General features: G+C 39.5%; 1 protein-coding gene across 1 annotated transcript in view; it reads left to right on the top strand.

Annotated features, from left to right (window-relative positions):
• eys (eyes shut homolog) overlaps positions 1-14,860 on the top strand; it is a 266,508-nt gene that overhangs the window by 205,487 nt on the left and 46,161 nt on the right. The window contains exon 38 of the mRNA XM_036547241.1: positions 2,647-2,797. Within this exon, the coding sequence (XP_036403134.1) occupies positions 2,647-2,797 (151 nt within the window). The remainder of the gene's footprint in view (positions 1-2,646; positions 2,798-14,860) is intronic.

The following is a 14,860-nucleotide window of genomic DNA, read 5'->3' as shown; positions in this document are numbered from 1 at the left end:
ACACTTCTCCTTTAATCTGAGCAGGTCTCTCTTTCAGAGCGAGAGAGAGCGAGGGAGAGAGAGATAGCGTTCTCAGATCAGAGGACAGGCACTGAAAAGAAAACTCTAGAGATCAAACAGACAAAGTTAATCAGACAAGAGCTCAAGACACGCATCGAGATGCAGAGAATCTCAGCCATGCCCGCACTGCATCCGCTGGGCCCCTCCCCACAGCACACAGCCAATCTCCCCCTGGACTTCACCTGTCAGCAGGAGAGAGGGAGAGAGAACAGGTGACAGGCACTGACTAAAGGACGAACGCTCCGTTAGGCCCAACGCAAAGTAAAAGGGCCGCAGGGACAGTGTAGAGTCATTCTTCATTTCCTCTCAGGGAGAAAAAAACCATAGTGATGATGACTAAGAGTTTACCTTCAAATTAAGATGATCATTCTCAAATGCACTGCAGCAACATAGAAAAGGATGGCTAGCGGATTTTGAAAATGAAAGCTCTACGTTGCTGTAAACAGATTCATTGTCTTCATTTTCTTATCCCTTTTTTTACTGTAGTTGTCTTAGAGGGAGAGAAAGCAGCACACTGGAGCACCATATACAGTACTGGCAACTGTTTAATCTAGGCAGCAGCTCCACAGACCTGCAATATGAAAAAGCAACAGCTCAACATCATTAATTTACAGAAGCCTTTTTAATTTGTGGGCAGTAATGAAATTAATGAAAAGCCACTTCATCCGATGCGCTTTCACAGTAAACTCTAAACACAGAGAAGGATGCCCTTTACACTATCCACAAGATTTTGCATATCAGCATATCAATCTGAAAATGAGAAGATTTAGAGTGAGAGACAAACATAAATTTAAATAGAACAGAAACTCTGGGTTTCACCTTCAATCGGTAGCTTAATACAGTGGTTTCCCTTGCAATGTATACAAAAGCCAAAAATGGACATGTGTGTTTTTTGTTGTTAGTATTAGACAGCCACTGTATTTTTCTGATAGTTCCCATCCACACAAGTCTACATACCCACATAAATATGCATCAGAATGTAAAATTTGACTAGAATAGAGGTAGTCCGCGTTATTTGCATGTTGTAACACATTTCAATGAGCAAGACATGAAGACAATTTTTTTACATGGACACATACTGTTACCCAAAGACAACAGCCTCATGAGATGTTTTAGTACAATTATAAAGCATACAATCCAAACGGTGTCCCCACCATGTATATTTGTATTACTCACTATAGTATTACATACATTCATACTTACTATCATTTATATTTGTATCATTTATACTTTTATTATTATATATACAGTCATTATATACATTTGAAGTGCAAACCAGAATAAAAATGGGATATAATGTCATCTAAGGTTTGTCATTGGCCTGGATAATCTTGAATTCTGTCCTTTTTTCCTCTGTGGGGAACCGGTAGATTATGATTTACCCAGAGACTCTTGAGAAAAATTAGATTTGAGATGAGTTGAGCCATATTACTCTCCTTAAACTAGAGGTCTGCTCTGTATCATATGTCATTAGTATGTTCGGCAAATGCAGCGAATGAATACAGATATATGAGAGGTCGTCTTGCCCTATCTCTGCACTCGATTACTTAATTCACCACTTATTATTTTTAATGAGACCACTCAAATACATATTCATATGACAGCATATTTCAACAGAAGACACATTAGTAGGAATGCTAACTGTATCTTAAGGTGAAATAATCAGTCATATTCTCTGGTATATTGGAAGCACAGTGTCCTCAAGGGTCAGGTGGAAATAATAGTCCAATGTTAGAGGGGCACTGCGCTAGTGGACTCCATGTCATAGGCTGGAGGAGGGGCAAGCCAAGCAGTCAGTTAGAAAATCAACTGACCCAATTTTGGTGGACGGAGTCTCAAAAATTATGCACAGCGGGAAATGAATTCTCCTGTCATTAATTTTGTGCGTAGCTGCAATCAGCACTGAGGAACTGACACAATATTACAAGCAGAACTAACGTGGACACTTCAGACAGCAGAACACCACATATCTCATTGGGCTCATGCTGTTTTGTATCACTCAAACAAAGGAGTGTATCTGCATTTGTAATATGTGCATTTCTGATAATACCAAAGGTCAGATGAGGTTTATAAATCTTATGAAAATGGACATTGTTTTGTTTCTTTTAGAAGTGTGTGAGGAAAATTCAAAGACAGAATATTTCTAAAAGACAGTCTGTGTCTGGCCAGTTTTCTTTATTTCAAAAACGAAAAACCCCTTTCACTGCAAACAAAGCAGTGATAAGGTTGTGAATAAATTCATGCCATACTATCTACAGTAACTGCAAAGTAAGACATTTTTGCTTTTTTGTCTTTTTTTTCTGATGGTTGAAATTCATTATGGGTGACATGTGGGATGAAAGATTCTAAAACCCAGTTCACATTTTTCATTTTGGCATTGACATAACTCCATCAACTTTGAGCTGAAACTCTGTCATCAAGAATTCTTTTGGTAGTGACAGAATAATCAGAAAAGGACTTGCTAACACAGGGCTATGTCAGAACTAAAAGTAGGTCACTTTAAAAGGCACTTTTTTCCACCTGACTAGTCCCTTGTAGAAAATTAGATATGCTCTAACCCAGAATCAAATTGGTCTGTCTTTCCAGCTCAGGAGCACAATTTTGGTGATCGGTTTCTACACGTGTTCCTCGAGGATAGAAGACCTGTTGTCAAGCTGGGTTGCAGTGGTACTCACGTTTTGACTGTGGAGGCGGGTCAAAACATCAGCAATGATAGGTTGATCCCAATCACAATACGGTGAGTAGTGCATTCTGAGACTCTTAAGCTCCAATAAACAATGTAACAGTGGGAACCAAAGTTCATGATTCTTTCAACCATGTGTTACATCAGGACTGAAGATTTAACAAAAAGCACACATATGGTATTTCTGCCCATGTTGTTATTAATATTATATAAGATTAATATGGTATTTGAATTAATATGTCTGTAACGTGTTCACAATTTGTTTAGTTATTTAAATGTAATACAGTATAAGGTATATACTATACATGCAGTTATACATGTATTCATTATATAATGTCCATTCAGTATTGGTTTTTTACTGCTACTGACATTCTGATGTAGTATTTTAAGGTAGTATTTCAGTAGAGAGATGTGATGAAGTAAGCTATGTATCTATTATGACAAATGCAGCACTGTGGAGATGTCTGTCGCCACTCACAGCACCTCATGTTTTATGCGCAGTCTTGACCCATTTACCTCCTGTTTCCAAGTTGTGTTCTCTCTCCCAGTGTGGTGGGGGGAGTGAAGTTGAGTTTTTATGGCTCTGAGAATCTAACACTGAAAACGTGGGGACTTTTAGTGGTTCACAGATATGGATGTCACCCTACCTTGATATCAATGGTACATCTTGTGTGGATACAGGGGATAAATATTTGAAATTATACTGAAATATTCTTCAGAACTGAATACATTGAGTTGTGGTTAAAAATCAGCAATTCCGTTAAGCAGAACTCAAGAAAGTGTGACACTCAAGAAAGAATGCATCTAGTAACTAGCGTTCCATCTGCATGGTGTAATGACAAGCCATTTCAATGAAAGCAAAGCGTTCCAGCTGGAAAACTGATGCAATAACTTAAAAATGAACAATTTTGCAGTCAAGATAAGAATACCTGGGTCACTTTTTATTTTCCTGGTTTGAAATGTGTCCTTGTGCATTTCAGTGATTGTCCAGGGGAAATCTGATCAGCAAGGACATTTTTCACTTGTGTCAGAGGAGAAAATAAGCATGTTTTTGTCGGAGGGATTTTGTTGGAAGCGATGGCTCTGCCACTGTCTGGAGTCATAGTGGACTGTCATACACTTACGAGCACTAAACGCTAGCCAGCCTAGGTGACATCTGTTATATATAACAGTCCCTCCTATTAGTTTCATCCGAAGGTCTGAAGGAAACCTGTGACAGAGGTTGCTATGGCATTGACAGGCTCTGACAGTTTCAACCTAGGGAGAGACATTTCAATGATTTCCTGTGACGCCATGGGTGAAGGAAGGTCTCTGAAAGGAGTGACGGTGACAACTTAGGGCAACGCAGCGACTGTGTGTGGGTGCGCCTTTTGCTGTTTGTAAGCATGACCTAATAGTGGCACCTCTATTATTTTTCTATTATTTTCTGGTCCGCTCTCTGTCTAAAATGATGAATCTGTCGCCCACACCAGCTATCCCAGAGCTCACCAAAAGCCAAAAAACGCGGGCACAGTAACACCTGGGGGAACAGCACTTCAGCATCACTTAACTTTTCATTTGGGCCAAGTTTCTCAGGCTACTATTCCTTCTGTGACCGTGAAGCATCAGCATCAGGTTCCCATCCGTTTATTAGTGATGAAATTCAACAATACACACAGTGCACACTGCCAGGATGAACACACCTTTTCACAGTCAAACTAACTGGGCCATGAACTGACCACTGCAGGGGGAAAAATATCAGATATTGAGTAAGAGAGACATTGAATGTGTCCATTTGAGGTTTACACTTAATCTGAGTAGGTTGTATTTAGGACTTTACAATGGTATATGATTTATAGGGTTAAGATCAACAGAAAAAAAGAAAAGATTTGTAATCTAAAATTGTAATTTTTCTTGCTAAATTCAGGCTGAACATCTAATAGACGGATTTGGTGCACCTTTATAAGCATTACGCTTCCTTCTTACAAAAGGTTTCATCAAATAAGGGTGTCAGTTTCGCTTTGGTAATACTTTCGTCTCAGAAATAGAACCAGGAAATAGGAGGATTTCTATTCCCATTTCATGAGAAAACGCAAATGCTGTCTCCAAGCGAAATCCATAAAGGTTAAGGTAATTTCAAAAGCCTTTAAGCTATCATTGCCTGTTAGAGCAGTGAAGGTTTTGTTCCCAAAGCCTCTAAGACTAGTAATAGCTGCATGGATGTGATAAAATATAAGCACCACTGTGTTATAAACTATTATGTGCAAATCCTGATGCAGTATGGGTATGTGTTAAAAACATCTGCTCCATCTCACACCAACCTTCTCCATCTCTCAAACCCAGCCTCCTGTCATCGCTTTCTCTTATCCTTTCTCTTTTGAGGAACTTTCAAGACAGCAGGGGAAAAAATCTTTGCAAAAAGATTCTTGCAAAGTGAACAATTAACTCATTTCACAGCATGTTTTTCAAAGCATGTAAACATAAGAAAAGTAAATATTGTTATTCATTTTACAGAGGGGAAAATTTTAGCTTTACTCAGGAATTGACCATTGTTGTCATTACTGTTACACCATCATGAGTTCCCTGATTCTGTTGTTCAGCTTGGCTAGTCTTAAGCACTGGATGTACTTTTTGGTTTCAATTAACCAAAAAAGTAATCATTTGATAAGATATTATCAATCATCATTGATAATATCTTAACCCAATAAAACAACACATTTTCCAAAAACATTGAACAGTGACAGTAATCTGGGGCATTCCCCCAAAAAATGAAAACAGATCTTGTCCACAGAACAAAATAGCACCTTTGATCCATTGTTGGGTTAAAATAATTCAACATGGCATTATTTGTGACAATATCGCATTTAATTGTGATCACTGGAGTACATCTGCTTGATTTATTAGTGGATTCATATATACAACCTTCCAGCACGGAGCAGCCGGACCATGGGCATCAGTTTGTTTTGAAAAGTGCTGGGGACAACAACGGGTTCGACATGTTCACACCTTTTTAAAGTGGTGGGGACAAAATGGGCCACAACAAAAAGTGGTGGGGACATGTCCCCAGCGTACCCAGCGCAAATGATGCCTATGAGCCTGACTATATGCAGATTAGTGAGCCCCTCATTTTGTGCCTGCCTCCTTTATTTATTTATTTTTGCATTTCTTTTTTTCTGTTGTTTAATTGAAGTTCAGTTTTCTTTTTTAATAGCAACTTTAAATAACACTCTTTCCCATATGCTTTCTTTAATTTATAGTTAAATGTAAAAGGCAATGTAAAGTCAAAATGTCTCTCTCCAAAATGTTAACAATACATAACAATAATAATTAAAACAAAACATAATTATCAAAAATGTTTTGTAGGAATTGTAAAACAATAAAAAGATAGACAAACAGACAATGAGACAGAGATACAACGGCAGATCAAGAAGAGGGACAAATGTAGAGATAGAGAACGAAAGAGTGAATGAGATCTGTGGCGAGGCAACATACTGTAATGTGTGAGAGCGACAGCTGCACAGACCGGTGTGTTATGGAAGGGCACTCCGCTGCTGCTCCACAGTCCCATAAGGCTTGGAGGGGTGGCAGACTAGCACGGGCCTAATTACCAGCATGCCCAAAGAGCGGGCTCACGCAGGAAGCAGACATGGGAACATCTGCACGACGCGCGCCATGGTCGCTCTACCGCAGAGACCCATCTCACTCTGCATCCTCAGGAAAATGACAGCCGCTTGGCAGCGGCTCTCACCTGACACCTAATTAAGCCATATCATGGTGTGGGCATTGTGCTGCTAGTGCTGGGCCAGCTTGTGCTTTTGTTTGTTGTTCTTTAGGTTAATAATCCTTTCATTATGTTAGTCTTGGTGTTTTCAATGATAAATATGTGTGTTTACATTTGTTTGCATATAAATTTGATGTTTTTAAGACCTACAGATTGAAAATGTCTTTTACAGGAATGTATACAAGGAGAAGTAATATACATAGGCTTCAAACATGCATTTCTTTGGGGAATATTAATTTCAGATTGGTCAATTGCAGAATTTTTGTTTGGTCAATATGAACATTAACAGACCTGTGTAAACAGTTGGTAAGTGCTCGGGATTTATCACATTGATTGTGGACGTCAACCGCAGTCATAAAGAATGGGACAGAAACATCTTGGTGGAGTTAAATTTGCCAAGTGAGATTTCAGCTGAAAGCCCTATAAAGTATAACACGTTATTTTGAATTAAATCAAGTTTGAAACCACCACTCTGATTTCAAATATTTATTGAACGCTAACTGTAAAACTCAATAAAATTTTATTTGCATCAATTCCGTTTGCCAAATAATTCTGTCAGCCGGCTGATGAGAAAAAAGAGCATGCTATCAACTTAAGAAAATTGCCCCATATCTGCTCTGCAGCATCTTATTTTAATTTATCCATTTGGCCGCTGGGTCTTTTTATGTGTGCTGTAGGACTCTCTGGGACAATTCGAGGTAATACCACATCAATGACACCCTTTGCAGGTTGTAAAAAACAGTCAGATTAAGGAGTGACGGCTTTGTGATTTAAGACTTTCATTTATAAAATTAGATTGTAAACTTTCCCCCTCTGCTGTTCTGAGAGTAAGGAAAGAGGTCACTCCGTAATTACAGAACAAGAGCTGTGACTGCAAAAAAAGAGAAAAGTATAGAAGTGTTAATTCAATCAAGTTGACAGCAATCCTCATTTGTAAAATATTCCCTTTTTGTTCCTTTCCCAATGGCTAATCTGGATGTAACTATTCACAAATTTCAAGCTGAAGCCTGATACAGAGCACCGTGGAAGTGAATTGAATTCCCAGATTACATGAAATCAGGGTGCAAGGTTCTTTTGGCCTCAACCATATATATGAGGAGATGATACCAGTATATAGTGCAGGTACAAGGAGATCCTTGGAAAAAAATGGTGAAGAAATTTGTTATATAACCAAAGTGTTCTAGGTTCAATTCCCTGGTGGAGCACTACCATTGTAATCTTGAGGAAAAGACTTAACCTGAATTGCCTCAGTAAATATTCAGCTGTAGGAATGGAATCCATGCAAAATGTGCAGCCTGTAAGTTGCCAAGCAAATAAAGAAGTAACTAAATGCTGTGTGTATGCCAAATAATAGGGTTTTGAGATGAATCATCCTGTGAGTATTGGTGCCTGTCTTGCTGAGTTTACTTTTTATCAAAGAACCTCAGATTTTCTGGATGGAACACTCATGAGAGAAAGGAAAAAAATATATATATATATTGTTTTATTCTCCCTCCTCACCATAGACCACACAAAGATATCTGTGGATCTAAGGATCTAAGCAAGCAGCTGATACCAGAGTGTTATTCTGGCAGTTTACTTGTCAGAGAGGATCAATTTAATGCAATCCCTGAATTTGCACACATTATGGTTATTATTATTATTAGTAGTAGTAGTATTAGTAGTAATAGTAGTAGTAGTAGTAGTACCAGTAGTACTAGCTGTAGTGGTAGTAGTAGTAGTATTGTTCGTATTAGTATTATTATCTTTTTTTTTTTTTGGGGGGGGGGGGGGGGCTTATTGCAATGCTTCAGCTCTTATATAAAGGGCTAATTGGGAAGTGTAACAGACTAAGGTGTAATGTGTGTATTGCTGCACAATCAAATTCTCCCAGCTTTGCATCCCCACAACCAATACCCCCTGTCTCCTGGAATTTGTCATTCCTCATTAGTCTTCCCTATGTTCTCTCTGAGAGCTGCCATTAAGGTTTTGTGCTGTCATTGGGATAGTCTGCACCATGTGCTCTCTCAGAGCTGCCAGTAGGGTGTTATGCTGTCGTTTAGGTGAAGATAAAGCTTATAGAAAAGTTATGGCAGGGTCTCAAGCTATGCGAGCCACTTAAGGAGACGATGGTCCAAACAGACTCAGCATAGTGAATAATTGATACAGACAAATGGAGGCTAATGTCTTGCATATCAAGGTCATCCAGAATGTAACATTACCTGCTGTTCGTTGAGTTAACCTTGTTCAAAAATTTAATATGAACAGGGGATAATAATAATAATAATAATAATAATAATAATAATGCAATATGGGATGTTTTTGTCGTGGAAAAATAGTGGGACAGGTGTACAAATTGACTAATTTGGAATTCTCACAATGTTCATTTTCCATGCAGAAAGGTATCATGTTTCATGCAGGCCAGCTGAAGCACCTGTCAGGTGACAGTTCTTAGGAGAGGAGTGACAATTTTTCTCGGCACTCTGTTACTCGACCTTGCTAATCACCGGTGTTTGGGGAACGCACAGCATTGCGAATATTTAATCAGTAAATTAGCGGACGCAACTGAGTTTTAATACACAGTGGAAATTTGTTTGTTTATTTATTTATTTATGTTTTTTTCCCTCACATTCAGCAGCTCCAATCCCAGGGTTTAACATCAACTCTTTCTATAAGGTCTTGGATAATTAACAGGTTCAGTTCGCAAGACTCCCAGAGTCTTCAGCGTCTGAACCTGGTAATGTTGACATGTTTCTGTGGCTTTAATCTCTGCCACTGTCAGCTGGAAGGATAAACCCCTGCATTGTTGGACAAATATCAATAATTCCGCCACTTGATTTTGTGGGAAGAGGTCACCTCTCCGGGCCTCGTTTAGCCGATGAGATCTGATGGGATCTGCCACGGCAGAGGTTGGGCTGAAGGTCAGCAGGGGAGACACTTAGCCAGAATTCTAATGCATGGGGAGAAGACACAAGGCCTTTGTCCTAAAAGGAGAGTCAACAGCTTGGTCAAAAATGACTCTGACAGGTAATCAACTCCATCTTTTATTTATTTATTTATTTATTTATTTATTTATTTATTTTTTACATCACTGGGGCGCTGCTATTCACCTGCTCTTTGCCAAGGCCTTTCATGCTCTCTTTGTGTGGAGATTTTGTGTAATGACCTTCCATCAATGCAGAATCTGTGTTGAATCGTGGCTCATTTAGGAACTGAAAGGCCGCCAACAATTATATCTGTGAAGCAGGTTTCTCTGGTTGTGGCTTTACGTAAGCCTGCATGTTTAGTGAAGTTACCTGGGAGTGTTCATAGAATGGATAACTTTGAGACATGCAGAGTATACTAAACAGTTCTAGTCTTAATACTAATCGAGATGGTGCTGTTCCACAGATCCCACAAATCCATAAAGAGACAAAGGAGGAAATATTTTTCCCTGAACAGTAAACAGCTCACAAGGACAAGCACCTCTTTGTAGAGATGAAACTGTAGGAATCAGGTTACAGGCTCAGGTTCTGAGTCAGGTAAGACCATTGGCAATGGGTGCAGGTAGTCATTTCATATAACAACACCACAACAGCAGCCTTAAAATTCTTCCTTTTGTTAACCCACTATTTAAGATTTATTGTTGAACAAGAACATACAAGGCTAAAATGATAGCAAGAAAATCCTTTTATTTTGCAGTACATAGCCATTCAAACAGGGCTAATGGGTCCACACCACTATTGTGGGTTGTATTGTCATGCTGATCCATTGATTTATTATTGTATAATTGAATATTATTTACACATAATATCAAGAGATTGTAGTATTTGATGTGGAGGCATATGGAAGATTCAAGAGCAAAAGGTGATTGTGTAAGAAAGATACTAAAGCCATATTTCTTCTTATTCAAAGATAGCAACAAAAATACAGAGAAGAAAAGAGGGTTTGAAAGTAGCATTTCCTATAATTCTGTTCTGTCATACCAAGTTTCCCTTTCTGTATTCTGTGAGAAGGGAAAATAAAGCCCTCAAGCAATTTATTTCCTATTTATTTAGAAATAGTGAATAAAGATCTTACTTTTGAGGAGGTTCTGTGGTGGTCAAACAAGCCATATAAAACATGCAATACAACAAAATCCTAATTAATTGCACCATTAAAGCGAGAACAGTCTGTTCTAATGGCTGTCAGGTGGGCTAGCAGGACCATTCCAGACACTCAGTACCTTAAAAATTGTATCTCTTTTTCCAAGTTCATAATGTAACCTTGGAAATTGAAGTAAATAATCACTGTCATTATTATGTGTTGATCAGATTTCAATTTTGTGGACACATTACTGAGCTAATATGGGCTTTGTTTATGTAATTGCAATAATTTGGTAAAAATGTGGTACCACAATTCACTAGTGAGGATTATTAACAAAGCTAAAGAGAACATCTAAATGGCAAGTTATACCCCTGTTGATAAAGGAGGTTTTATTGTTGACTGATAGCTGTGGAGTGCAGTTGTGTATTTTCCAGTTCCTTTTAAAGAACATGAAGATATAAACCATAGTGTCTGACTTTAGTTTCTCTGTACAAAGACACTTAGGTAGTACTGAATACAAAGTGTTGCTTTATGAAACCAGTGGTTGATGTTATTTTTTTCTAATGGTACAGGTTTAGGTTTATAAAAAAAAATCATTAAGATTACAATTAGTTGTATTCCCCATTTCTACCTTAAGGAGTAAACTGAAGGTTATATCACCACTCTGTGACACCCAGACTTCTCCATAGCACTGTAAAAGGCTTTCCAATGTCACCTCACTCTCGGTAGTCTGTAGCTAATGCCATAATGCACAAAAGCTACTGGCAACTGGAGTCCTGCAGAGCAGGGAAAGCAAGCTGGAGTCCAAATGTAGTCCATGTTGCCAGGTTAAAAGCTCAAAGATGGACAAGAGGCGAGAGGGAGGCCTGCTGGGGGTTAGTGTCAGGTGTTTTGTCCACCTGTTTTGTAGACCTAAGGAAGGGGGAGTGGGGGATTCTTGAGCACTGTTTTCAGAAATGCTGATCGTGATCATAGAGATGGCAGTCAGAGTGCTCCTACATCTTGCAGGCTTCTTGTTGCTGCCTCTAAAGGGTGGGGACTGCACCTGGCTCTCGGTGCTGACTCATCTGCAGGAATTCTGCGCCATTTCTTTCATATAGGGAAAGTCGTCTCATGCATCCATTTTTTTTCTTTGTGTTCATTCTATTCATACTATTCCATTATTGTTTGCAGAAGTGGGGTTGGAGGTGGAGTGCATGTTCCAAAGTTTGGGTATTAATGAGAGAAAGTAATACATTCAATTAGGGTGATGTGTTCTGTTTTTGTATGAAAAGTGAATATATTTAAATAACTGTTATTGACAATTATAGCATTTTAGATTAGGAGAAAAGGACAAGTAGAGAACAAAAGAAGGAGATGTGGAGTGGGAGGAATGCTGGAAGGTTGTTGGAAAGAATGGTTTTACCCATTTGGGTAAATGCATAATTCCCTCACAGATCTGTGTTTAAAAATCCAAGCATACTGAGAGATGACTTTGAATTTAAGAGATGCAGACCCATTTTTCATCAAGGCTATTTTTCAGGAGGCTATTTTTCATAAATAACAAGCGTAATCAGCCATCAGCAGCTGATTCCTTTTTAATTAGTTGACTCTAATGGGGTATAGAATTACTGTACCTTTGTCCACTTCACAATAAATAGTTTTAGTTACATCAAAAGATTTTGGAAGATGTGAAATAAATTTTATTGTGACAAAGAAAACAGCCTGCAACAGAGGAACAAACTTTTTTCCTCCATTATACCTATGGATGCATAAAGGGAACACTGCCACATTAGATGCATTTAAATGTAAAAGAATCCGCAGCAGCAAGTGATCCTTATTTAAACAGCTATGCTTGGTGATTGTGCCAGACAATTTTAAAACAATTAGTTATAAGGTAAATCTACTGCCTCTCCTGTATATAGCTCACAAGCCACTGTTGGTGTGTGAATGGACTGAAGCCATGTTTCAGGCTTTCAGAGTGGCTGTATTGTGCTGCCTGTCATGTCCATTGTGAGCCATCGCTACCAGACACCCCCGTGGTCCAAGGCACGCAGCATGACTCACTGCCATTCTCAGAGGCGAAGGTCAACATGCGGGGCTGGAGAGCTGGACATTGCATTTCACTGCATCATTGTCCTCTGTTACCCATGGACTCTCCTCTCCGCATCCAAATAGGATGCATGCCTCAGTCTTGATATCACTTGTGGTTGTTTTTTTATGTTTAAGGCACCAAAAACTCAACTTCCTGCTTCTACCCACTGACTTAGCACAACAGCTGAGAGCTGCTTTTTATTGTATTGACATCACCATGAATCACAGGGAGCATTCAGCACTGGGCTAACTGTGCTTTGGAAGCAGCCCTCTGTTAAGGTAATGTGTCATAAATATTATACAGCATATCAAATTGTAGACTTTAGTGGGGAGGGGCAGCAGACAAAATGGTCAGATGACAGAATGGATCTCAGATTAGTGTTCCTTAGTAATAATATGAGATGCTTCACACGTCCTGGTTTTGTTGGAAAGCAACACAGTATCAGCTAGCACTGGTAATGTGTGTGTGTGTGTGTGTGTATGTCTGTGTCTGCGTGCACGCATGCATGTGTGTGTGTGTGTGCGCGCGTGTGTGAGCATGCGTGTGTGAGCGCACGTGTGCGTATTATGGAAATCATACACTAAATGACCATTTTCAGCCTTCAGATTCATTGCTTTCCACTGCCCAGTGTTCAGGGACACGCATATTAGGGCTATGTATTTAAGCAGAGAAGAAGCAGAAGGCATAGTTATTTTTATCTGCATATCCTGTCTGCTTCTTTCCCAGAGCTGGAGAGCGATGCAATGCCCAGTGCGGGTCTCAGTGTCTTACGGTTTCTCTGTTGCTGGAGGGAGGGAGCGAGAGAAAACAAGGGAATGAGGGAGAGATAGGGAATGAACAGGCCACCCAAATTAATTGAGGGCTGCCAGTTACGTCGCAAATTATGCAGCAAATGCAGTGTCTCTCTGTGCAAGGGAGCCGCTGCAGCAGAGCAAGTGCCAGCAAGAAACAGTCTGCTGTCTGATCTTTCGGGGGGGGGGGGCGGACAAGCTGTATCCATCCTGTGCAACAGTATGAGGTAGTCATTGTTAAGGAAACACGCAAGTATTGCTGTAGGAGTGTAACACATTGCCTGCGAGTGTGCACATGGTGTTCAGCCTCCCCTGTATGCCTGGAGGCACAGTAAAATCTCTTTGAATAGCTAAACTGTGTGATAGCTACTGTCAGTAAACCTGGTACAACACCATGTCACATTCAAATGGTGTCCATTATTATAGAAAAAAAACCCTGCTAAAGCCAGGATTAAGCCATCCTTATATGCTCAGCATGTCTGACCCATTTATTTCACTTTGTCTGCATTGATTTATTTGTGCACAAAGTCCGTGGAACATCTGTTTGAAAACTGCACACTTGAAATGGGTGCTTATTTCAAATTACAATTATTTGTACGTACAGCCCCCCACCCCACATGCACACCCTGTCATTATTATTTTTATTTTGTCGGATTCCGGAATCCGAATAGACAAGAAAATCCACCAAAATTCTTTCTATTTTGAGGAGAGCCAGTTTATAGCACCCACCAGCCATGTCTGCTGGGGTGACCGTAGAAGTGCCTCAGCACAATACTTTACTGCCATCTGCTGCCAGCTTTGAAATAGTCATCATTCATCATTCAGATTATATTCTTGTTTGGAATTTTGAGAAGTGTTTATCCACTATCTAATCATGTCATCAAGAGAGGCAGCTATATTATGTTTTTGGATATATATTTTGAATGTCAAGGAATTTCTGTTTTCCTGTTTACTGCATTGAATTAGAAAATGATAGGCCTTTTAAAATGCCACTCTGAGGAGTTGACGATGCTTGTTGGGCTTCCATTCATGTCATTATTCTGAGAACATACTGAAACATTTAGCTTGCCACTTAGTCTGAGTTATTCACCCGTATGTGTTAGGGGCTTTCATCGCTGAAAAGTGTTTTGATCAGAGCGCTGGCCAGATGACCAAATAAAGCACTATAGCTTTTTTGGGGGAATGAAGTATTGAAGAGGGGTTTTATTTGCTTGTTTTCTCTGCCTAGTGTACAGAGGAACGCCATGCTGCTAGAAGCCTAAGAGGTGGTGTGACGTGCAAGGTTGCCTTTCTGTGGTCAGCCCGTACTTTCCACAATGAACTTCTTACGCCATGCTGAGAACCAATTAAGACATGGAATAGAAGAGTACAGATTAGCACCCATGTGATACTGGAGAAGTGCCACTCTGTTGGGTGTCCTCCTTAGTTCACATTGGCCTCTCAGAGAG

Source organism: Megalops cyprinoides, chromosome 15 (genome assembly GCF_013368585.1).
Source record: "Megalops cyprinoides isolate fMegCyp1 chromosome 15, fMegCyp1.pri, whole genome shotgun sequence".
Taxonomy (NCBI): domain Eukaryota; kingdom Metazoa; phylum Chordata; class Actinopteri; order Elopiformes; family Megalopidae; genus Megalops; species Megalops cyprinoides.
This window is presented reverse-complemented; position numbering and strand designations above follow the sequence as displayed.